Here is a 26,906-nt window from a genome sequence, read left to right as displayed (position 1 = left end):
AATATCTGTGTTTTTGTCTTTCAATTAAATCCTATTCCAAATCATGGAAATGGCTGAAACTTTCAAGATATGTTCTTTGTCTGTAACTTTTGGATATCTAATCACTAAATTTATAAGATAAGTACTTGAATGCCCATTTTTTTTAATTTAAAACAAGCATCGCCGAGAGAGGGCGCTATATATCCAAGATTTGAATATTTGAAATTTTCTCAGAGAAGTGCAGTTGGAAAAATATCTAACGGTCTCTACGCTTCAGTAAGACTGTCATATTAGATGATCTTCGATTTTCAATCACATTATTGACCCTTTACCAAAGCTATACACAGGCTTTAATTTAAGCTTATTTTTGGCTTTTCTCTTTACAAAAAGTATGAGAGCTGTTTCTATTTCAGATTTTTTTTCAATACTCCAGCTCTTTATCAGATTATTTTATTTGTGACCAGCTGACCACTCACACCCCTGTAGTATATCATGATGAAAAGTTAAGATATTCTTCTTCCTTTACAAAATACAATGTATGCATATATATATATCTGCCATTTTATTTTCTTCATTGTCAAAATGCAGTTATTGTTGCATGATTCACCCCCTCCTGTTAGGATTAAATGACAGTGAAAAGATGTTTCTAAACTTTATGCTGATTACAAAACATAAATAGATTTTCTACAAAAAATATACAATGATATGATTACTGTGACATTTCTACAGAAGTGAATAATACAGAAAAAAGATGTCGTTAAAATTTATAAATTATGTTCACACAAAGTTACAGAAATTATTTTAAAAAAATCACAATCATACTTAAATCATAAGAAATATTAAAATACTTGCACTCTTGGACATACAAAAACACAGAACATGGTCTATAAAGTGTTAGTCTCATAAAAATCTATTGTTATTTACATACATGTTTATGAAAGAGCTACGGCATGCATAGGAAAAGAAAACAAGTACTAGTCATTATCTGTGTATGAGCAGGTTATACCAATTCAATTTGACTAAAATTAGAAATATTCTATATGGCTTTATTGCCTAATCAAATGACTTTGAATAACTTAATAAAAAAATCCCACAATGAAAAAAGGGCTGGATAATAGGTAGCTCAATAAGGTATATGTTGAGAGAATTTCATAAGGCCCCCATTCCACAGAACGGAGACCATTGAAAGACCACTGAAAGACTTAAGAAAATTGGTGAGGTCTTACAGCGGTCTTCAAAATCACTGAAATCTGTCATCTCTGTGGAATGGCTCAGAAAGACCCCTCAAAGAACTCTGAAAGACTGATGGATATTTCTTGTCTTACTGGTCTTAGACTAGTCCTATAGCAATGGTCTTTCAGAGATCTTTTATGCAACAGTCATCTTTCAGAATTCTTTCCATGGACTTTGCCTGGTCTTTCAGTGATCTTTCAACGATCTCTCATGAGTCTTGCAGTGATCTCCGCAAAAATCTTGAGAGACTGCCAAAAGATCATTGAAAGACTACGAAGACCTTTGAAAGTTTATCGAAAGACCGCTGAAAGATTGCTAAAATACCAATAAGAGTTTAACACATTGCAATTTTTTAATGGATTTGTTCCACAAATTAAAAGATCAATTCAAACCTAACATTGTTACTTTGAACTGAATCTACAGAATGGACAAAATCAGAACAAAATCAATTCTTTCATATTTAGTCTCCACTTACGCTTACGACATCCAGTATATAATGAAAAACATCAAACTTCAATTTAACGACATAGAATTCTGATATTAACACAACATTTCAAACATCACAGGTGTCTGGATAGTGCATCCATTCAATCTTTACATTATCCCTGATAAAATTAAGAAGGAAAGGGACAAGGTCATAATTGTTAATACCCTAATCCTATTCCCTCCCATCCAACATAATCAATGCGCCTCCTGTAAATTGTGCAGCAGTAATAACACCTCTTTCCACGAACAATACCCAACATGAGTGAAAAGCTCAAATGATGTTTGATGTACTGCTCGGTCATCCGTTTAAATATTAAATATTAAAATCAATTATGCCATCTATCTTTTGACCTGCATGTAGCCTAGGAATCTTGCACTGTGTCTCTTACATATTGTCAAGACAATGAAATACATGGATGGTTAAATGGGAAGTTCAAGCAGATGATGCTGTTGGTTTCAATAAAAGCGGAAATATAGGAAATTATTTGGTCAAGGATTGATGAATATCCTTCAAAGATCGAGAGAATCATGGATTTTTGAAGTTTTGAATATGCAAGCAGCTTCCCCATACATCATAAATTTTATGAATTCCAATCCTTTAACCTATCAATAAAAATGTCTTTCTTATAGAAGGGAAAATAGTTGTGTTTGATGATACATCCATTGGACAAAGAAACTACATTCAATTTATTAAGAAAATTGAATTTCAGGGAATTCATATTACATGACACATGGAGAAGCAATCATCTGTAACGTCACAAAATCAAACTTGGTTATTCTTTAATGGATTTTCAGAAAAACCTTCAATGCATATCTTATCAAATTAAATATATTGAGCATATTTCTGTATCAAAATGAACTTATCATCGGGTGAACTTCCCCTTGAAACTAACTGTAGAATTTCGATCAGGTGCTATTGAATGCAGAGTGTAGCTGTATCTATCAGTGATCATTCTTGAATGGTGTAAGGCTAATGGTCGATAGAGAGTTGAGTCATGAATTGTAACGACTGAGAATGACCTTCCTGGTATATCTAATAGTTCTCGTCTATGGTCTGTCTGCGTCTTGCAATTGCAGCATAATCGTCCTCTGCCAGTACTCTATCCAGTCGCTGAGTCTGAGGATGCTCAGCACCAAACACCTAGTGATAAACACAACAAGGAATCAAAGTCAAGATCAAATCCAACCCAACAAATACTTGAGTTGATTAAATGGAGAAAAGTGACACAAGCATAGCACTGAAAATTTCATTAAAATCTGATGTAGCATGAAAAAGACATTGTTGTTGTATTTTCAGGGTTTGCAGGATTGAAAATTATTTGTGGTAAATACCCGTAAATACTGCCTCAGTTGGAAGTACAGGGAAACACTACATAATATATTTCTTAAATATTATTAGGTATTGCCAAAGTGTTCTTAAGCATATTCTAGCATTTTTCTGTACCTCAAGGTTAATGTTGGGAGTTGGGCCGGGCAGGAACTTGGAGACTGGCGAGTTGTGGGGATTTCCCCAGGGAAAAGCCTCAGATTTATTTTATTTATTTAGCTCAGATTTATTCTGAAATATCAAACATAATTGATCCTTAACCTGGATTTCAGCCACATCCGAAACAGCTGTATTTGGCTTTGGTCTCAACGGCGTCATTTGAATTCTCAGACTTCACCTTTGCCATAATAATATAAATATGGACTAAGTAATCAACCAAAAAAATGAAAGCAGGCTGGCAGTACTCTAAGTCAATAACTTCAGCCCATATCTACGGTGGAGCTAAGTAAAGGGTGTCTGACTGTGAATTCTAAAAATGATGTCAAGATCGAAGCCAAAATAAAGCCGCTCCTGATGCTCAATAAGGCTCTAAGAATTGATTAATTCAGACAAAATTTAAGGCGAAACTAGTTTAATATCGCCAGATGTGAAAATGCATTAGCGCCAGAGATCAGAGGATAGATATTGGCAGCATAGCTAGCATGCATTGAGTGAGGCCAGGCTTCGCTGTATCACTAATGCTAGGTAGGCACAGCAGCAGTGTGCAATTGTGCGGTGGCTCCGAGTTCTGAGCTGATCCAGGACCCAGAAAATAATTATGCTAAACTTTCCAGTCCGGGTTCAAGCCGGGTTTTCCTTCAGAGCCCAAACATTACGCCCTGTCCATCTTCAGTACTTCCCAGAATTTAAAAGTTTATCCCAGTATTTCCCACCTGGATGGGTAATACCTAATTTTCCAGGAAATTGCCAAACCTTGCTTATTTTCACAACACATCCCAAAAGGAACTGATGATGTCACACACTCACTATTTCCATTACATTTCTTTGGATTAGCTAGGCACAGTGCCCCCCCCCCATCAAGACGCAGATAGCAACCATACGTATCTTTAGCATAAGTGGAGGTAGGTCGGATATTATTGGTCAAGAAATATTAATGTTTAAATGTCTCTAATTCACCACAAATCCAAACCATGCTCATAAGCTAACACAGTTATCAAGCACTGTGGGGAGCATTACATGAAAAATTTTGTCAAGTGATTTTTTCCCTCTCAGTCAATCACATGCAAGGATTTGCAGCAGCTTATAACAACAGTCAGTGAAAATTACTACCGTAATGTTTCATGAATTGCTCTCCCAGATATTCTTATTTTTTTTAAATAAGAACTTACAGCTATTTTGATTTCCCTGCTCCTGACGAAGTAATCATATGCTTCATCCTTGAGACCCATCTCTTCAAGTAGGATTGCCATGTTGGTGAACAGTCGACTTGATAGGACGCTCATCTCTCCATAAGCCTCAAGGCACAACTCCTCAGCCTTCTTGAAAATCTGGCAATACCAAGGAATGACATTCCCTTATTATTCAAGACCAAATGGACGGAGAGCTCACCATGTCAGATTTAATTATTTTTTATGAGTCTTTTGCATCTTGTGTCAACAAATTCACTACTCCTCAGCCTTCTTGAAAATGAAATTATGAAGGAATCACATTCTATAATTATTCAAACCTAATACCTACAAAGATATACTGTGCTTTGCAAACCCTTCACTTGATGAAAGTGGTCTGAATATGCAGTCTAACCCCCTGCAGTGACTTGCACACAAATTGAAATAGCCAGTTGTATTTGTGCTAGTCTTGCTTGTGACAAGACCCACTTTACGTTCAAAGTTTTCTTCAGGTGTCCTCTGCCTGTGCCTGCAGACTTATTAAGGGGGGGGGGGGGTAAATGGCTAATCAATTTGTAACACAATGAGCTCTTGCCACGATGTTGACATTTTCCTTACGACATCTTTGAACAAATTTGCAACTTGTGGGTATGTCGTTTAAAAGTTAGAAAAAGTAATGCACCTGCACATCGGACCAAAAATCACTAAAACATGTTATTTAACCTAAAATTTTGACATGAATTGTGTTTTCTGCTGAAATTCAAGTATTAGTGATCATCTTTGCTTTTACCGATTGAATTCAACAGTGTTCACAATTTAACAATAGGTTGCTGATTCTTCGAAAAAATAATTCACTCATCAAGAAATGAGTTCTTAATGGGATACTGCATGGGCCACTCCCTGCTGGGCAATACAATTACAAAATAGCCCAAGTGAGCTAAATAAAAGAGCAATTTAATTTGAATAATAGCCCAGGTCACATAGTGTTAAACAAAGGATTCAATATGTATAATAACTGGTTATAGGGTTTGATGAAAGTCTTTTTTTTTAAAGATCAAAGACCTCTTTCTGATAAAAGCATTGATTTACCTCTAATGCATCCACTTGCTTTGTTTCACCAACCAGAAGGGATTCATTCATCAAACATTCAGCCAAATGTCCCTTGTCATTCAGCTACAAAAATAAACCACAATAATACAATGTTTTCAATTCAGAAATTATCATAAATAGTTTTAGAGAGATACTTAGAGGGACTGGAAGCTTGCAATTTATGTAGGCATGCTTAAAAAGTTTGTTTTCTCTGCACTGGCACATTAAATACATGATTATCTATGACAAAAAAATATTTGATCATGGTGCTTAATTTAATTTTGCTTTGCTTTGACGAATGTAGCAACAACAGCCACAACATGTGTATGGCGGTATATCTGATTATCTCAGGTGCATGTAAGACACCAAGTTAGTATAAAATCAAATGGGCCATACACATTAAAAGTTTCCAATGATATTGCAACTATTGATACACCCTTTACCATATTCCAATTTAGGTGTATATGTACAACTTCACAACCACCACCACTTCCACTACTACTACCGACACTTTTACCGATATCAGTTATTGCAATGATTTTTTCCATGGTCATCACAGTAGTCTCTAACCATCTAAATCACCAACATCATCATCATCACCACCATCATTGTCATCATTATCATCATATATTCAACATCATCATCAATCCTATTCTTTACTGCTCCTTATCCTATTTTCAAGCCAAAGTCCTATTTTTCTTTAAAATAAAAAAAAACATACTAAAATCAACAATCTTATTTCTAGGGGGAAACAAAAATTCTGTTGTCACTTCCCCCTTAAAAATCCTACTGAATAGCAAAAAATTATATGAATTGGCAGCTCTGTGAAAATCATCAACATCAAAAATATGGTTAGATTACCCTCTTATCAACCAATCACCATTATCCTTCATCTCAATGATCATCCATCTTTCACATCAATACCTACCTCAGTGAAAAGCTGTTTGGCTTCCTTAAGACTCGCAAAGCCCAGGTCCATAGCTTCAGTAGCAGACATTTCATTGTCTCCTCTCAGCACATACCATGTCTTAAGGTTAAATGCCAGTTTCATCAGTGAGAACGCACGTTTGAACTGTACAAAAAATCAGGATGGCGTATATGACATGTTATTTATACTTGACCTTGGCATATGATCTCCAACATCACCATCACATAACGGTACTACTACAACATCTACAAGCATTGGTTTACAGTTATTAGTCATAAGAGAATTAAGCTGACAAACTTTGACATCAAATGACCTTTGACCCTAATATGCAATTTCCCATACCATCTTCACACATAATGCTACCCCCTCCCCCATTCATGAATAACCCTCACTTGCTCATTGTCCACAACTGTAATATTGTTTGAGGGAAGCTAAAAAAAATCTCTAGATATTGCAATGGTGGCAACCTTATATCATTTGAAAACAATCTCCTAATTTCTGTGGAGAAATCTTTCTGGCAATAGACGTATGCTACTTATGTCACTCTGAACTTGATCTTCAAGTTCAACCCCTAAAAATTGATTTTTAAAAAGTTAAAAATTCCCACAAGCATCACAAGCAAAACTGAAAATTTCATCAAAATTTGATGTAAAATGAGACAGTTTTGATATTTCTAAATTATACATGTAGGTACATCTTGGTCGGTATGCACATTAGGGGACTGATGATATCACCAATTCACTATTTCTTTTGCATTTTATTATATGAAATATAAATCATTCAATTTTCTCTTGTGGTTCAGTCAAGTTGATACTTATCGTTAAATTCTAAAAATTGAAATATTGTATAATTCATACAATAAAAAACAAAAGAAGTAGTGAGTGAGGGACATCATTGGCTCTTATTTGAATATTACTGAGTTGTGCTTAAAACTGTTTTGTGAAAAATAACCAAAAAGTTTAAAATGTCATAACTAATTTCACATCCAATTTTGATGAAACTTCAGCATTATGCTTGTTTGATTTTTCTCTGTTGATTCAAATCAACATTTTTTTCGGGTAGACTTGGCCTAAAAATTTAATTTTGAGATGCAAGGTTTTAACAACCCATTGACGATGAACCAAATGGAGGTCTTAGTCTTGTCTTTACCTCTGGAAGGCGAGACAAATAATGCTAAAGAACAAAAACAAAATTGCAAGTGCCTGAATTCAGTTCAGGGTCTGCAATTTGGCATCGTCTTGTAAAGTTTCCTTACCTTAAAGGACTCATCCCTGTCAACAAACTTCTTGCTGATAGCAAGGGACTTGCGCCGGTAAGAGATCGATGGACGGAGGTTGGGAAACATTTTTGTTGTAATAAAGTCATGCAGTGTTAGTAGCTGTTCAAAAAAGAGAGAAAAAAATAATCAAATTATATCAGTCTGTCAAAATTGAGAAAGAGAATATCTGTTTCAAATGAAATAATTACACATCGAATGAAGATGTAATAACAGGGTTTTAATGAAAAGGAATTTGAATATTAGGAAAACAGGTAAAGCACAAGGACTGGAAAATAAGATGTGAACAAAAATAAGTTTGATAAGAGGGCCAAAGAAAATCATAACATACCCTCAAAACTGTCAGTCTTGGAATTGTTCATCCTTGGTCATTTTCAATTGATTGCAATAAATCCTATGAATTTAAGCTAATAGGGAATACAGAAACCTTGAATAACACCAGCTCAAGTCTTCAAATCGATGTACATTATACTGAATCTGGCTCACTTCCTGTCCCATAATGCAACATTCTAAGCAGTGTAGTCCTATAATATAGGTCCAATTGAATGATAACATACTACTCAATACATTCATACTGCATTGACCCTAATAGGCCCTCCCCTCAATCCGCCTAGGGAAATTTTTTGACCGGACCCCTTTTCAAATTCCTCAAATACCCCCAACATGGCCAAAGTTTGTTGACCCTAAGTGATCTTTGATCTCAATCATGTGACCTGAAACTAAGGCAGGATCTTCAGTGATACACTATTACCCCTATGTCTCAGTTTTATGGACTAGGTCCATATACTTTCAAAAACTAAACCTTGGTTAAGATTTCGATATTGATTCCCCCAACATGGTCTAAGTTCATTGACCCTAAATGACCTTTGACCTTGATCACGTGACCTGAAACTCGGGCAGGATGTTCAGTAATACTTGATTACCCTTGTGTCCAAGTTTCATTAACTAGGTCCATATAAGTTATGACATTTCAAGAACTAATCTTGGTTAAGATTTCAATGTCGACGACGCCGTTATCGCCGCCGCCGTTGGAAAAGCGGCGCCTACAGTCTCGCTCTGCTATGCAGGCGAGACAAAAATCACAGGCTTATTTATTCCCTACTTTATCAAATAGCTATCTCAAAAGGCATACTCCAAGAGTACCTATTTATAACGAAGTAACTATTTAAAACAAACAGTCAAAGATAGGCCTGAAACAGTGTTGGTTAGCTCACATTCACTTTAAAGTCATTTTGCAATATAATGAAATAAAAAGACCAGTGTTAACCTCATTGTTCCAGCTGGCAACCAGATCATAGAGAACCAGCATTCTCTCCTCCCTGGCCCCAAGTTCATCCATCTCCATCTGCATAGCTGTCTCTAAGATTGAGTAACCCGTCTTCAGCTGACTGGCCTGCATTCTGTTATTCAAACATAAACAAAGAAATGTGTTTATGAATGAATCAAGGAACAAGCAATGATGATGGAATTTATGTCAATGGTTCTTATAAAACAGAAGTTATTTTCATATATACTTTTTCTTGCATTTGAACGAAAATTTTCAATACATGTGTATATAACAATATATTCATGCACTTTTTCTGTCATACACTATCATTTTTTTATGATGTGGAATGCATAAACAAACTCTAGCAAAATATACAAAAAGACAATACAATACATGTATGTTTTGGCTGATCAAAATCTACGTTATGAATGCGCATAGGGACAAATTGGCAGTGATATGCACTATATAAGCATGTTGGTATCATCATTATTTCCTAATTTTGCAAAGATTTGGACCGTCTGAAAGTTTTCCATTTCAGTATAAAAAAAATTGGGCTTGCGAAAACACCTGTCCCCTTCTGCCCTTGTCCCCCTCCCCTCTTACAGCAGGGGTTATGGAGACTGGTGACACAACATTTGCTCTGGAGACAATCACTCCTGGTTTTATTTTGTCTACAGTATACAATTAGAGTTGGAGTTGCAAAAGGGTTTCATATTAGGATTAGGGTTACTTAGGTTTAGGATAGGGTATAGTGTTAAATCCAGGGATTCATTTGGTCATTCCATTGACTTGTGGAATTTGCAGCGGAGCAAATGTCATGGAACCAGGAGACTCAACACAGTGACCATGTCTACTACCACAGCAGAATGGGTCTCCATGTAAATCAAACTAGTTAGACCTAATGGCCTTTCCTGTATTGTAAGGATATTACTCCCAAAGTCAGTGGCAGACCGTGACCCTGAAGATACAAAGCATTGGAGGGGCACAGCATTGTTCATAAACAATACAGTGCCTTTCAATCAATGATCTCCTCCAGGTCATGGTCCGCCACTGCCCAAAGTTGTTTTCAACAAATTAGATAGTAACATTTCAATAACTAATAATGGATGTTGGTATGAAGACCTTTATTAACCCTAATTCTCCCGGGGGGGGGGCCATAATGGCCCCCCCTCAACAATTTTCGCGATATATCTGCTGCGCGAAATTTTTTCACCTCGCAGCTCACTGACTTTTTACATTCAAGTCTCGCGCAAATTTTGAGACCAAATTTGTGACGCCCGGGTACGCGGTTACGACATTACGCAACATTATGCAAGTGCATGTCAGACCCAAAATTGCTCCTAAACGTGATTTCATGTACAAATCCAATGCAAATTGCGTATTTAGCCAAAATTCATAAATGTATCATTATTTCTACTTTTACTGATTAAACTTAATTAATTTTGCCTTGTTTATGATCAGAATTATGTCTGGAACAATTTCCATTGAAAAAACAATAAAAAACAAAAAGTAAAAAAACAAAGAAATACATAAGAAATTCATAAAACAATAAAATACATTAGAAATTTATTTCCAAACCAAAGTTTTTTTGAATTACGATTGTTAAGAATGCTACAAAGAAAATTTTTACCAAAAATTAGCATTCTAGGAGCTTTATTTAGTGAATTAGAGCAAAAAGTATGATTTATGCATAAATTAGCATAATTAATTCATATAAAATAAAATCTCATTATTTTGGAAAATTTTACCATACAGCCTTGTAGATTACATCGCACACTACCAGCGTGCAAATTTTTGCATCGCTCGCGCGATCGGCGGCCGAGATCTTAAGGGGGGGCCATAATGCCCCCCCCCCCGGGAATGACAAGAATCAAAATACCCCGGGAGATTTAGGGTTAAGAGCTCCTCTTGATGAAGATGCCCCTTGTTAAATTACTTGGAATTTCCACTAGATTAATGTTAATGTGCAGGACCCCACTGCATAAACATAACCATTATGGTAACTTTGAGATCAAATGGTAACTCCCATGGAATCCTTGATTATGGCTGGCTGTTGAGCAGTGTTACCGTGGTAGCTACCATGATTGTAACTTTTAACCAATAGGGTTCTGACGATACCGAAGACCAAAGTTACTTACAGGACCCTTGCAACCTTCTCATAACGAATAGCAACTTCTTCCCTGTCCATGTCTGGGTTGTTGTTGAGGTCTTCCAGTGCTTTCCTGTAACATTCCTCCATCTTCTCTGGGCCACCAGCCTACAAGTTTGTATGGAAAAAAATGATCAAAACCAAAGAAAGGATGACATATTTTCAGTGCTCATACACTTACCCGTACAATAACGTAGTAAACATTGCAAATTTAATGATGCATGAATAAAAAAATTGGTAGAGTTCATAATATTTACAAGACCCATCTTGTTTAATTATCTATTCATCATAATTACAGAATTTATTTTTTCACAAAATCATAACTATTTCATCCATCACAGTTGACAAGTTTGACATTAAGAAATAACATTACAAATATAAAATTGATTTTAGTGTAATTACCAATCTTTGCAATATCAAAAGCATAATGTCATCCCTTCTATTTCTAAATATAATCCAACAAGAAGATTACATTTATGGCTGCATTGATATGACAAGTCTCCTCCATTAAATTCAACCTACCTTCCTCCAGTATGCCAAGAGATCTGTACTGAACTCACTTATGAAGAACTCATCAAAGACTTGCCATTCAGACAAGAATGTTGCGAGACGTCTCTCATCTTTAATCACACTCAGATGGAAAGGATATTCCTATAAACAAGATTCAAATCAGATAAAGGGGTATAAAAAGGATGGGATAAACTGGAGAAAAAAAAACAGATTCTTGACTATACACAACAGAAATGTGTTCCTCCTTCAAATTTTTAGATAACAAATAGAGTTAGAGATAGAATTCCATGTAAACCTTGCAGATATTCTTGACTATAGTATAAACTAGGTATCAAGAACGATTATACTTCTCATTCCAATGGAGGAATTTTTTTCTATTACTGACAATTCTAAAACATCCCTATTAAAGGACAAGTCCACCCCAACGAAAATTTGCTTAGAATAAAAATCCAACGAGCATAACACTGATAATTTCATTAAAATCAGATGTACAATAAAAAAGTTATGACATTTCAAAGTTTCACTGAATTTCACAAACCAGTTATATGTACATCCTGGTTGGTATGCAAATGAGGAGACTTATGATGTCATCCACTCACTATTTCTTTGTAGTATATTATATGAAATATTAAAATTTCTCCCCATTGATGAGGGAAACAAAGATAAATTTTTCCCTGAACATGTGGAATTAGCATTATTTCATAGATATATGGTTCAGTCAAGTTGGCCCTTTTTGTCAAATCTGTTAACAATTAAATATTGTATAATTAAAACAATAAAAATCAAAATAAATAGTGAGTGATGGACATCATCGACTGACTCACCTAGTTGTGCATATCACTGTTTTGTAAAAAGTAAGTGGAAATTTAAAATGTCATAACTTTCTTATTTTACATCTGATTTTGATGAAATTTTCAGCATTATGCTAGTTTAATTTTTTCTATTTATTCAAATCAATATTTTTCAGGGGTGGACTTGACCTTTAAGCATTCAATAAACAACAGATTCCATACCTCACATTTCCTCTCCACAGATGTAACTCTCTCAAAGAAATTGGCCAGTTTTGTGTGCCACCAGGTGTATTTCTTCTGATCATCTTCTCCGTTTCCAAGCTTCAAGTATCTAAACAAACAAACCAAATTCCAAGATTGCAATAACTACACAGAAGATGTAACATACCTGGGCATACTAGGCTACAGGGATAAATCATATTTAAAACTTTGGAATGTGACTGCTGAAGGCACCATGCCATGAATGTGCTACTCAAGTTTGATGTTATCCAAGCAACTGGAAAAATTTGTCAAAGAAAGACTCTTGCAGGTAAACTAATGACCTCAAATAACCTTTGACATTGGCTTGCGATCTCCAAAACCACCATCACATAAATTACCCGAACTGTATCTATACCACAAATCTATCCATGCAATGCATGTAAAGCAAGTTGTGATCATATAGGTCGAAACTAGAAACAGCTGACTCTGCTGTAAAATAAGTCCAACTCATGGTATGCTACTAGACTACATGTATCCTAGGTAGTCCAAATACATATCTAAAGATGAATTTGGCATCTTATTATGGACAAGGGCCCTGTAATAGAACACTTAGCGATAACAAGGATGCTTTCTATGATTAGTTGTCTTGATTATAATCCATGATCATATGTCCAAACCAGCCCCATGCTCGATCACTAAAGCATTATGTGACAGGAACCTGTGCTCCCAAACACACTACTATAGTAGATAGACCAAAGATATCACAAGATTTCATAAAAACTAAAGATGAATTTGGCATCTTACCATGGACACGGGTCCTGTAATAGAAAGCTAAGCGATTTATAACATGGATGCTTTTTATGATTGTCCTTGATCATTAGTCGAAATCAGCCTGATGCATTATGTGACGGGACCCTGTGCTCCAAAACACACAGCACTAACACTTGATTGTAGGATGGGTCTATAATTGATTACACTGATCATTGTGTGCAAACAGGTATAAACGAACAGTACAATCAATCACTAGGCTTTGTGTTTAGCTTTGAGGGTCCCATCATACAAAGGTAAGCGATTAATCATACACTAGATTTCCACGATTGATTGTACATTGTAGTCAATGCAAATATGCAATCAATCATAGAAAAATGCTGTACGATCAATGCTAAGCTTTGAGTTATGGGTACCAGGTCACAGCATATCAATCACATTTGATCAAGAATCTTACTTTTTCCTAACAGCTTTGCTGAGTGATCGATGATAGAAGTCAAGACGCCCCTCACCACTCTCTCCAAAAGGTCTGAGGAAAGGTTTGAGAGCACGGAAGACTCTGGCCCACTTGTGAGCTGACAAAGGACCAATGTCCTTCTCTTTCTTTTCTCTGGAATCTATTTGAAAAGAAATGAAGACAAAAGTCAGACAAGATTAATCAAAGTATATTTAAGCTAAGAACCTATACTACCCTACTAGTGGCTACATCAATATTGGCCAAAATATATGCTGACGTTAGTTCACACAGTACAAAAAGGGAGAGCCAAACTGCAAAGATCTTCAAAGAGCAGCTGAAGAGTGCATGAACTGGGAATCGCCAGAGCTTGGTCTTTTGGAACATGGCATCTGCATAGATGATGTATAGCATTGGTGTAAGTGGCAGCTGACACAGTCCGCAGCGCATACGTATGTCCAACAGCACTCTCTGAATCAGGGGATCACAAACCTTTAAATGATTACTTCACTGATAACTAAAAACTTCTAAAATTAGATCATTGTCGCACATATGAGCCAAGTTTGAAGTTGGTCGATAAAAAGTTCTTTGGTTATTGCGGAAAGATATATTTTCAGATATAGAATGACCTCTAAGACCTTGAACGTTTTTACTCCAAAAATTACTCAAATCACTGTCAAATCCTACATACACACTTGGACCGAATTGAAGTTGACCCTTCAAACGGTTCACAAATTATCACAAAATAGCCAATTCTGAATCATGTCAATTTGGTCATCATTACAGTCCTAGTGGTCATCATCGATATCATCATGGTCATCATTGTCAGGGTTATAATCATTCATATTCACCTTTCTTCTCTCCTCCCGCTCCAGAATCAAACCAGCTTATAATCATTCATATTCACCTTTCTTCTCTCCTCCCGCTCCAGAATCAAACCAGCTTGACTTGGGCATCAGATTGTCTTCATCACCAAGGATGGTCAAGAGTTCTGTTTCTAGTAGTCCAGTGTTAGAACACTCCAATAAGCACAAGGTAGCAACCAGCAGTTCACCTCCGTTCTCTTCTTCAAAACGGTCAAAAACCTGGGCCAGAAGGCTAATGACAAAAATAAATACAATATTTTAGGGCAACTGTTTCTAGCGTTTTCTTCAAGCTATGAACCAAATTAGCTTAGCAAATTTTAATGTGGTCGCCTACTTCTTCTCCTCATGTAATTACACTTAATTTTTCAATCCTAAGGTGGGTCCATAGCATTACACAATGAGTCAATGCTCCTTGGCATTCATGTGCATATATAAGGCTTAAGACACATCTACGATAACAATATACAGGAACACTAGAATACACATAATTTACCAAACATTAATCTCTAATTGTAACAATACAGAAATATCCTTAAAGGACAAGTCCACCCCAACAAAAACTTGATTTGAATAAAAAGAGAAAAATTCAACAAGCATAACACTGAAAATTTCATCAAAATCGGATGTAAAATAAGAAAGTTATGGCATTTTAAAGTTTCGCTTATTTTCAACAAATAGTTATATGAACGAGCCAGTTACATCCAAATGAGAGAGTTGATGACATCACTCACTCACTATTTCTTTTGTATTTTATTATATGAAATATTGTTATTTTCTCGTCATTGTCATGTGAAATGAAGTTTCATTCCTCCCTGAACACGTGGAATTCCATTATTTTATCATTTTGTGCTTCAGGCAAGGAGGTCCTATTCATCAAATTCGTAAAAATTGAAATATTGTATAATTCAAACAATGAAAAACAAAAGAAATAGTGAGTGAGTGACATCATCGACTCTCTCATTTGGATGTAACTGGCTCGTTCATATAACTATTTTGTTGAAAATTAAGCGAAACTTTGAAATGTCATAACTTTCTTATTTTACATCCGATTTTGATGAAATTTTAAGCATTGTGCTTGTCTGATTTTTCTCTATTGATTCAAATCAACATTTTTCTGAGGTGGACTTGACCTTTAATATATATTTAAAATCCACATAAGACATTTTCAAATCAAAAGTAATGAAAATTTACAATTGGGTGAGCTACAAAAATGATGAACAACAAATTGATTATACATGTACTATAAACAAAATAAGTAACAATTTGTGAGACATACATGTGAACGTAAGAGTAAATGCCCATAAAGTCATATATTGAGTACTGAACAGACATCAGCAGCATTAGTGATGAATCCAGATATACCTATGAGTTGGAGCAAATTCATAGATTAAAAAAAATCCCTTTATAAACATGAGAGATGATTCTGATCTGGATTCTACAACTCTCAAAGCCAAGAAAAAAAAAACTTCATCCCATTGATTAAAATGATGACTTACTTGAGAAGACCATCTGCCAGCTTGTTGATCTTGTCTGTAACTTTGGAGAAGAGCCCAAAGACTCTCAGTTCTTCACAGGCTACGGACAACCACAGAGGATTCTGGGAAGACTCCTTGCCCAAAAGGTCAGCCATCTGTTCCTCGTCAAGTTTCTTGTTGTAGTTTCCGAGTGTCTCCCTCACAATGGCCTTTTAAAGGGATAAAAATTGATGAAGATTCTATATATATCATCAACATCATCACCATCATCGTCACCAACATCATCACCCTCATCACCATCATTATCATCATCATCATCATAACCATCATAAATGACCAGTATAATTATAATCAACATCATTGTCATCGTCACCATCATCGTCAATGACGTCATCATCATCATTATCCCAATTCATGATCCTTCAATAACATCTTGCTATAAGACTGAATGGTGCACTTAATTTGAGTTTTCATATTAAACCAATATAACAGAATCAAGAATCATGTGTTTTGACTCACCTCTCTAGATTCCATATCAAGTGGTGTGACAAAGATGGATAGGGGTGCATTGGATCTGAGTTCTAACGTTTGATGCTGAGGCGTCTGGTCAATCATAGAGAAGATACAACGGATCTGAGGTGCTAGCTTGTTTGGAAGCCATGTCAGGACAGTAGATTCCTTGCTCTCATCAAACTGAACAAACAGAAAAACATGATACAGAACCATAAAAAGAGGGATAAATCAGAAAAAAAAAACAGAATTCCCCTCTGCGCAAGAACCATGAAAAGAATGAGAACTCAGAGACTAGAGGAAAGCCCCCTCCCTCATGCCACATATAAAGACGGATAACTCAGAACCAAGTGAAATGACCCTCTCCACCTAATGATAAAGATACACATAAAAGATGGATAATGGAGAAATAAGTTGATTGCCCCTTCGCCTTAATGCTACATAACATGAAAAGGAGTACAACTCAGAGACAAATGGAAGCCCCCACCCCATGCTACAAAAAACATAAAAGAGGGATAATGCAGAATTCAGTTGACTGCCCCCCTCCCCTTACATCAACAGCATAAAAAAAGAGGGATAACTTAGAACCAAGCGGAATATCTCCCCATTATGCTAAGGAACCACATAAAAGAGGGATAATTCAGAACCAAGTGATATGCCCCACCCCATGCTACAGAACCACATACATGTAAAAGGGGGATAACTTGGAACAAAGTGATAAAACACCCCTCCCCTCCCCATACTACAGAACTACACAAAAGAGGGATAACTCAGAATCAAGTGGAATGCCCCCAACAATCCCACTTGCATCAGAGTGCCCCTTTTGAAATATCTTAATAGTTGTCAGAAAAAATACAGGAAAATTCTTTTTTTAATTCATAGTGTGATTTCCCCCCATTTGACCCAAGTGGACCTAAAAGATATACAAGCATGATTGGTCCTTTAAGAATGATGTAACATACCTGATTAAGGGCATCAATGATGATGATGACAGGTCTGGTATTAGGATTAGATAAAGCTGCATAGGTAACCTGACAAGTCTCTTCTAAATCCTTGGGCATCTGACTCTCCTGGATCATTTAGAGAGAAAAAGAACTAACTTCTCATATGGTCGGCGGGCAAAGGGAATTCATTGGCGTTTTTTGTAACAAGTGAAATGCCTCGGCAGTCTCGCCTGCATTACACGATTCAATACAGTAGCAGTGCTGGTTTTTAAAACTAAGATGACAAAAATTTTCACTAATGAGGGGAAAAACATTCAATTGATAACGAAATACTGAGTTTGATGACCTCCTTGACTGAGAAAATTGTTATTCATGTCATATTATTTGTGATATAAATCATCTCAAAAGCTTTATTTAATGTGATAAAGCATTTTCAAACTAATAAACAAAGTATCAATGACATTTGACCTTGACCCATTAAATTCTAAATAATATCTGATTTTTGATATTTGTTAATCATTATATCCAAGTTTGTCATAAAAATTTGGGGGTTTACAAGACATTTACTATCACGTTCACTCAATGAACTCAAGGTGCAACAATATCAACAGGATCTCTGGATGCCTGCAGAGAAAGTTGAATAACCCCAACTAAAGATGTACATCCTATACTTTAGATCAACTGAAAGTATAAACGAATAAGATGAACTTTTGGCAATGTACATTTTCAATTTATTATTCTGCCATTGTGAGATCAGAAATTTATCATGAATGGCAAACACTATGCGATCCATTTGCAACCCATTTGAAAGCCATTTTTTTTAAATCGTACTATTACATTGATATGAACATTCCAACCTGTAAAACCATTAAGATCAAAGTTCTAAATAGTGATATGAATGATATTGAAATTCCAAACAATTATCAGCATCCTTGTAAGAATAACAGCAAAATCAATTCAAACTTGTAGTGCTGTCATATCGATCTTAGCATTAGCTATGATTGAAGCTGATCTGGACTTTACATCAACTAAAAGGCTTGCAGAGAATCAAAATTTCAAGTTTAGTATATGATTATTATCATGAAATCCAAAATAAGACAATTCTTTTAACTATCATGAGGAAAGCAAAGTACAGTTTATTGAAAATAAGGGTTGCAGTCGGATCACATAGTGTTTTAGTCAGATCGCATATAGTGCCGCAGGCACTCTTGAGAGGTTTCAATCGTACCATGGTACAATACCATTATCTAAAAATATGCTGCACTTATTTCATCGCGTACACTTAGAAAAGTTAAATTATAAGTGGGTGCTTTTTAAGACCAAGTTAGATAAACTCTATAAATTACAAAAAAGAGCAATTCGTATATGTACCAGCAGTCATTATCTTTCACCCTCTGCACCTTTATTTCATAAAATGAATACTTTGAATATTTTTCATCTTTATCAATATCAAGTAGCAATATTAGGGTTTTTCTACTCACAAAAAAGTTGCCAAACAAGATTAATAAAATGTTTTGTATTAATAATACTGTACACTATCACAACACACGTATGAGTAGTTTATTTCATTTATGGAAAGTAGGAAAAACCTTTGTACAAAAAGCTATACGTTTTAATTTCCCCTTAATCTGGAACTCTGTACCTAATTTTGTTCGGTCATGCAAATCTCTATCCCTCTTTAAAAGAAGATTAAAACAATACTTTACTTCAAAATATGTCTAATTTAGCAGCTTTGCTACAATTTTATATCCACACTATGGATTTTCTCAAACACATGTTACTTATCATTTTTTGTATATACATGTATCCTTCAACCTTTATGTCACCTTTGTTTTTTATGTATATATATTTGTTTTATTATAATATGCAAAGTATAGCCTCCACATAAGCATTTGATAGTTAAGGAGACTTTATCTCACAAGGCCATTGCTGGCTTTATTTTAAGTCTTCCTATTTCATTTCTTCTATGACCATATAGGCCAAATTATATCATTGTATCTATTGTAAGTTATTTTTGTATGATTTATTCGTTCTATTATTAATCTGTATACTTGATGTGTATATTTGATGCAAATATGTACTCATTGTTTTTAGAGATGAAATAAATACGAACTGAACTGAACTGAAAAAAATTTTGGCAAAGGTCGCCTAATGGAAGTGTGATAATATGAGAAATCTGCATTGTCCATGTTTTTGTACCATGGTACGAAAGGAACCTATTTTGAGAATATGAGCCTTACCTTTACTGCTCCTATCTCTCTTAGTAATCTCTTGAGAGCCATTTCCAGGTTGGGTGATCCAGGGACAGCTCCAACAAAGTGATAGAACACATGCCATCCAATATCTGGAGACCTGAGAAGAAAAAAAAATCAAAAAGGTTAAAATAATGTTTGGGCCCCAACCACTGCCCATATGGCCCACATCCACGATGGTCATATCCCACTTTCCTACACATAGGTCTAATAATCTTTTTGTCTGTATGTCACTAAGTCTATTTAACATTTCATTTTATTCATATTTTGGGCTAAGCACATTTCATCTAATATCAAATTGGTCTAACACCACTTAGTCTATACGGTTAAATGTTTATGAACCAAATGCTTAACAAAGTAAAAATAATTAGTAGAATGAAAATTAGACCACATGGGCATTAGACGAAATGAGAATTTGCCAACATACAGTAGGTATCAGGCCAAGTGTACACCAAACGGCAATTAGAACAAATTGATATATAGCACTTTTTACAAAAAGTTTCAAAGCGCATACAAATACAAAATGAAAAAGAAAATTACATGAGAATAATTACCAATACATAACAAAATAATACAAATGAAATATTACATTACTTACAACTATTTATTCTTATAGAATGACATGATACATAACTGAATAAGCTACAGAATGACGATGATAACAGGGTATAGGCTTCAAATTTTGCCATCAGTCAATACAGGTAAATATTTTAACAGCTTGAACAGAGCAGTCATTATTGCATCAGCAGTCCCTACACAAGGACAAAAAAAAAGAATTGATAGCACTACTTCTCCTGCATGATGCCTACCCTGGGATCTCTCTGGTTGCTGCTTTGGTCACCGACACCTCAGCAACCTTGGCCATGATAGAGGACTTCCCGGTACCCGGGCCGCCGAGGAGAAGCAGGGGTGCATTGGATGACGTTGTCACCACATAGTCCTTGATCTGCTCCAGAATGGCTGTCCTTCCGAGAACACAACCGCACCTGTTCTTCATGAAGGACTCGTGGGCCTCCTTGGCCTGCTGGTAAGGGTCCAATGGACGATCGTCCAGCGGATACTGCTCAGAAATGCGCTCGGTGAAGAACTCAAACACCTGCCACAAAGTATGCATAATAAAAATATGCCTCATTCACCTATGGCAGCCATAACATTGTTCAAGTAGATTTGTTAGAGGATTTTCTGATGGATATTTAGTTAGACGCCACTAAAACATGAAGAAACTGGATGGACCTTCGACTGCGCAGTCGGAATGTAACCCTAAAAGGAATGGGGGCCATGATACCCCCCATGCTTTCCCTCTTTTTGAAATGCACGAAGAGATAACGCTGCAAAATTTTATGACTCTTGATTTAAAGTCTCCCACAAGTAACTTTTAAAACTAAATCAGTGACAAACGTGTTTAGCATCGTGACACCATGTGACGTTTTAGAGACACTATTATGCCGAAAACGGCTCATTTTTATACTTTGTGTAAAAAGTCAATGGGAGATGAAATTCATAAATGGGTGGTTATTTTTCATTCTAACTGGTTTGCTTAATTTTGGATTAAATTTAGTTGTCCAATGGTGTGTAATAATTTCCATTGAAAAATAAAAAAGGGGGAAAAAAATTCAACCATATGTACACAAGAGACATGTCTGAAGATATGCCATGAGATTTGGATTTACAACAGATGATTTATATACCTGTATGATGTAGATTTTATACTATAAATGCTGATGAACCAATTACTACAAATATCTGTTTATCTGCACTGACAAATAATGAATTTAATTAAATTCTATTCTAATTTCTCTTACTCACCTTATCTCTAAGTGATTCCATTCCACAAAGCTCAACCTGTCCATCATCACCGATACCATTATACTGACATTCATAGAAGTGCACCTGATTTGTCTATAAAAACAAAAACAAATTTACATTAACATTAAACGTTAAAATAATTAGACTAATATCACTATCATAATATGACCTCTTGCAGTAACAAATAGCATCTTTATTCATCAAAGCCCTTATTTTGTTAAACCCCTATGGCCCTATGATTTTCAACTTATCCAATGCCGACTACATCACAATTCTATCATGATTTGATTATTGTCATAAAGGCTGCATGGTCACAAAAATTCTTTCCCATCTGATAAGGACCTTTTTTTATTTCAATTAATAGGTCGGATACCCGTCTTCTTTCGAATTTCAAGAAAATGAAGGTATCCCAGAGGGAACTCCCTGTCTACACCTGACAGACTGGATGGTGTCTTTAAAGGGACAGGATTCAATAGCCTGCAAGATAATAGATTTCATTTTAAAAAATGAAAACGAGCGGTTTGTATACAGTTCCATCACTATTTTGAATTTAAAATTCCAAATACTGTAAATTTGACATTTTCTGCAGATTTTGCTTGAAAGTAATACAGGAAGGTTTTACTTTGTCAGAATTTTGGTTTTCTTCGACAAAACCAGTTGACCCTGGAGATGAAGTAGATTGAAATGTGCCTCCTCAAGAATTTGATACGCAATAAACATGATGATCAACCCCAATAATTTAAGTATAAAATGGTAATTCTTTGCTATTTCTTGACACTACACATGGCGATGGTTACATATGCTTTAATCTCTATATTTGAAGGCCCTGTCATAGTACTTTTTCCATTCAAATCAAATTCATCTTTGGTGAAGAACCTGGTCAACTCTTACCCCAAATCTCTCTCTCAGCATCTGTTTAAGCATATTCAGTTTCTCAGGAGCAATTGGGTTGACATCAACAAAGTCTTTCTTGAATTTCTCTGGGAGTGATTCCAAAAATGAAGATTCTCTGATGAAGAATATGGCTGTCGGAAAAGAAAAAGCGAACATAAAAGAATGTTTTAAACTACAGCTTTAGAAATATTTTGGCCATGTTTTATCTGCCACTTAGTTATCACAGCTTGCTATCTGTAGCTGCATTCAGATTGAATGAAACAGTTTTGATTTACATGGCAGACTTTGCCAATATAAACAAGACAACCAAAACATTTACAGAGCTATAAATTTTCATCCATTCGAGAAAACACAAAATATTTTTGATTTGTCAGTTTCCTCTGCAAAATGTAAAAAGAATCAAATTTTGTATTCTGGAAAAGAAGAAAATTTCATAATTCAACATAAGCAGTGGGCTTATTAACATATTAATTAAATCATTACTCAAAATGATGAGGTTATAAATGCTATAACCACAGTGATACATTATTAGACACTTCCTTATAGTAATGTACACCCTAAATAATAAAATGTAATTAATGCAAGAAGATCTGTATAAACCGCAGGGGATGCTGCATGAAAATATTGGGTATTGATTGCAAGTTTCTGTTGCAATTTTACATTTGTCAGATCAATTTTATCCGTAGTAAATCAGTTAACCCACCCTGTTACAAGAAGCAGATAAAAAATCATTGAAATTTGCAAGTAATTGCAATATAATAATTGATTAAGGGATTGTAAATAGATTTGCAATTATTTTAAGTTCCTGGTGACATCCCTATTGTTTTCAGACAACAGATTCTAAACCACATTAGATAATTTGTGCTTATCAGTCTGCCAGGTGTTACTCACAGTTAGGATTTGTTTTCCTATAGGCTGCATGCATTATCTCCATCTCCGTGACTGACAATCCCATAATCCATCTGTATTCCTGCATCACTGACTCCGGTACCTCCATCTGATTTGGGATCCACCCACATCGCTCACTACAACAAGATACATCAATTCAAAGTTTATTATTAAGTGAAGTCATGTGCATATTTGCAGCAAAAAATTTCATGAGAAAAGGTCTTTTGAAATCAAGGTTACTTTAATTCATGAATGGACTACATGTAGGCCTGGTACATTCACATAAACCTGAATTTGTGATATTATGAAAAATTAAGTTGAAATACTTACATAGTAATTACACTGAAAATCACCAATAAAGATAAGCACACCTGTAACAGTGTAATATTGTTGCTTAGAAAAAAAACTAGATATCTGGATAGATTGTAACGTTTATTGTGCTCTAGATGACTAATTACAAACTGAAAAATTATATGCAGGAAACATGCTATGCTATGCATGCCAAATATTAGAATATATATGTTTTGCATAAAAATATCTATGTTCGGTTTGTATAATCATAACAAATGATGCAAAATGTAAGACTAAAATTGTGATCACATGATTTCTACAATATGTTACAGTTATACACAACAATATTAATAAGTCCTTACCACAAAACCTAATGGTTCAATACAATTGGTTAGCCCACTGATTGAATACTTTCACCACAAATGTGATGTCATATCCTATTTCAAAATCTACTCCCCTACATGCTACAGGTACATGTATTTGGGAAACAACCAAAATAAATTGAACCAGTTTGCATCAATAACTTTGAAAGTAGAATGACAGAGAATAACTCTGTCTAGCCACCACATTTCACATTGCACTGATTTTTGCAGCTTATTCATCATCGATCATAAAGAATAGGGTAGGACGGCAAAGTCTGTAAGTAAATCCCAGTAAAAAAAATTACATGACATATGAGATTCAATATTTTCCAAGACAAAGAATCACTATCAAGTCTGTAAAAAAGGATAAATGATAAACAGTCAAACCTGCCTATTGAAGCCATCAAAGAGAAAAGGTAAAAATGCCCATTACAGACAGGTAGCCTTTATAGGTTGTATATTAAACACAATCATTTTAAATAGGAGACATGCTTGGTGGCCACTACATACAAGTTTTCACTATAGACATGTGGCCGCTTTTATTGTATTGTATATGTATAAAGAAATACAATCGTTCTCCCTAAAGGGCTTTCACAAATGCTTATGTGATGGTTTGCTATCATTTGGTCACAATATATGTTGCACAGAATCGCAATGGTTGTAGGCAGTCACACCATCAGTTGTGAAAGGGGCTTAAGAATATGTTATTGTTTCTAATCATCTCATGCAGGCAGGTAAGCATTCAATAATAAATATAAATCAGGTTCAGAAAATTGATCTTAGTTGGTTAATCCTATATAGTCCCCCACCCCCCCCCCCCCATCTTGGTTGTTATCCTTGTCAGCGCACTGAAACTCCGCACAATACATCCCCCACAAAGTAATTTAGAAATTGGTCTAATCAATTGTTTTCTTGCAGAAAATTGGAATTTGGATGTAAATCTTAGAAGAAAGATCCAAAACTGCTTAATTCAGGAATGAAGCTCTCAAGGTGCTATGCTGCATTCTACATCATTTTTGTCTTTGATAAATGGAAATATTTGCAATAAAAGTATGCAAGTGAGATTACGTTGAGAAAAAAAGCAGCCCAAAATTTACAAGGTGCTCAAAAAAAAATGTCCCGAGTATACAGAGTTGTATAGTTACTTTTTTATATATTGTTCTACATTTTCCAATGAATAATAACCTTTCTTTTCTCTTTCTGAAAAAACAAATCATTTGAATCAAGTTGAAGTAATCCATGATCATTGACTGAGGAGGATTAAGTGAGGAAAGTAAAATCTGAGACCCACCCAAACCTGCAGTGGATGTCAGGCAGAAGGAGTAGGTTTGAGTAGAGATGTACATGTATGCAAGCTAGTCTCAGCAACCATTATTTGGTTTCTTTTCAGTGTCTTTAAACTTTATCTTTTACCAATAACCATTTTTTTGGAAATTTCCTGTATTTACTATTCTACACACATATACATGTAAATCATGGCCTGAAAATAAGTCATCTTTTAGAACCATAATAATAATAATAGGCATTTATACAGTGCTATCTATCTAGAAATATTCTATTCCGAGGCACGTTGTAATTATTATTACGTGGAGCCCTTTAGCTCGAGCTGCCATGGCAATGTTAGGAAAAAGCAGAAGATGATCTATACAACATATATTAACATGTTGGCATACTCTTGGTTAAGGTATTTTAAGCTGGCATACCATTATGTTACTATATGTCGTGTAGCAGACTCACAATAAATTTTGCAATTTGAGAAACCCTTCAACCCTATAGCTTTGACAGACTGCAACCAATTCAACCAATAACACTGGGTATAAATACATATAGATCTATGTACAATAACTATTTACAAGCCTGCTCTACTACATGTAGCTCTGGTCCGAAGTATCATAAGATCATGCATACTCACATTAAATGGGAGCTTTGGACAAGAAATACACTGTACCAAAGTCAAATGCTTTTTTTTTAATTCAATGGTATAAAGGCCTGCAATGTTTGACAAAGCTAAAGCTTATATCTATTTTTATGTTTAACTTTTATTAATTTCATTGCCGTCAGATTAAATACACAATTGTACCCCATGGGCATTTTCTTGGAACCCCCCCCTCCCCTGATGACGTTGACATGGATCCATATGACACCAATTTGACATGTAATGTCCATAATAAAACATAATGTTCCATACATACCACATGCTGTATTGAAATGGACTGAACCTTTCATGATTTATAATCAAAGGTGAAATGGTGCATGACTGAATGAATCATACGAGATCCAAATAAAAACAGGGTGGCCTTTGGAAGAGCAAAAAGTGTGTAAACATCTGTAATACATGGAACAGCCTATGAATATACAGTCAAGTACACAGTAGCAGCAGCAGTATACATTTACATGATGCTCTGATAAGCATTTTGATATATCAGAGAATGAAACAAATAAGAAAAATAGGACTTATCAATATGGTAAAAACCTACAACCTGGTTTAATCGCAACTTTCAAAGACTACCATACTCATGGACTCATTTACACCAAACTTGGGTAGAGTTGGTCTTGCCAAGCTTGTTTGCTTTTAACCAAGATTTTGAAAGGATTTTTTGTCATTCAGGCCTCTACAAAAAAAATTTTCGTCACTTGCCCTGTTGGGCAAGTGATGACAAAATTTGCTTGCCCAATAGAAAAAACTGCTTGCCCAATTTTTTTAATAATTTTTTCATTATGACGGCACTACTCTTATTTTTATTAAGGTATACTAAATAACAATTGAGAATCATGTCCAGTATAAAAGAACACACATTGAAAAGGATATTTTCAGCAACGTAGGCCTGAGTCTAC

General features: G+C 35.2%; 1 protein-coding gene across 2 annotated transcripts in view; it reads right to left on the bottom strand.

Annotated features, from left to right (window-relative positions):
- Positions 1–1,557: 1,557 nt before the first annotated feature.
- LOC121407249 (telomerase protein component 1-like) overlaps positions 1,558–26,906 on the bottom strand; it is a 35,463-nt gene continuing 10,114 nt past the window's right edge. For both annotated transcript variants that reach the window (XM_041598224.1, XM_041598225.1), the window contains 19 exons: positions 23,422–23,555; positions 22,528–22,661; positions 21,637–21,729; positions 20,640–20,926; positions 19,819–19,930; positions 17,597–17,704; positions 16,644–16,817; positions 16,146–16,333; positions 14,691–14,881; positions 13,787–13,946; positions 12,583–12,691; positions 11,582–11,710; positions 11,049–11,167; positions 8,911–9,043; positions 7,623–7,745; positions 6,368–6,511; positions 5,440–5,523; positions 4,354–4,512; positions 1,558–2,839 (listed from right to left, as the gene is read on the bottom strand). In XM_041598224.1, the coding sequence (XP_041454158.1) occupies positions 2,732–2,839; positions 4,354–4,512; positions 5,440–5,523; positions 6,368–6,511; positions 7,623–7,745; positions 8,911–9,043; positions 11,049–11,167; positions 11,582–11,710; positions 12,583–12,691; positions 13,787–13,946; positions 14,691–14,881; positions 16,146–16,333; positions 16,644–16,817; positions 17,597–17,704; positions 19,819–19,930; positions 20,640–20,926; positions 21,637–21,729; positions 22,528–22,661; positions 23,422–23,555 (2,689 nt within the window). In that variant the 3' untranslated portion in view covers positions 1,558–2,731. The remainder of the gene's footprint in view (positions 2,840–4,353; positions 4,513–5,439; positions 5,524–6,367; positions 6,512–7,622; positions 7,746–8,910; positions 9,044–11,048; positions 11,168–11,581; positions 11,711–12,582; positions 12,692–13,786; positions 13,947–14,690; positions 14,882–16,145; positions 16,334–16,643; positions 16,818–17,596; positions 17,705–19,818; positions 19,931–20,639; positions 20,927–21,636; positions 21,730–22,527; positions 22,662–23,421; positions 23,556–26,906) is intronic.

The sequence above is a fragment of the Lytechinus variegatus genome, chromosome 2 (assembly GCF_018143015.1).
Source record: "Lytechinus variegatus isolate NC3 chromosome 2, Lvar_3.0, whole genome shotgun sequence".
Classification (NCBI taxonomy): Eukaryota; Metazoa; Echinodermata; class Echinoidea; order Temnopleuroida; family Toxopneustidae; genus Lytechinus; species Lytechinus variegatus.
This window is presented reverse-complemented; position numbering and strand designations above follow the sequence as displayed.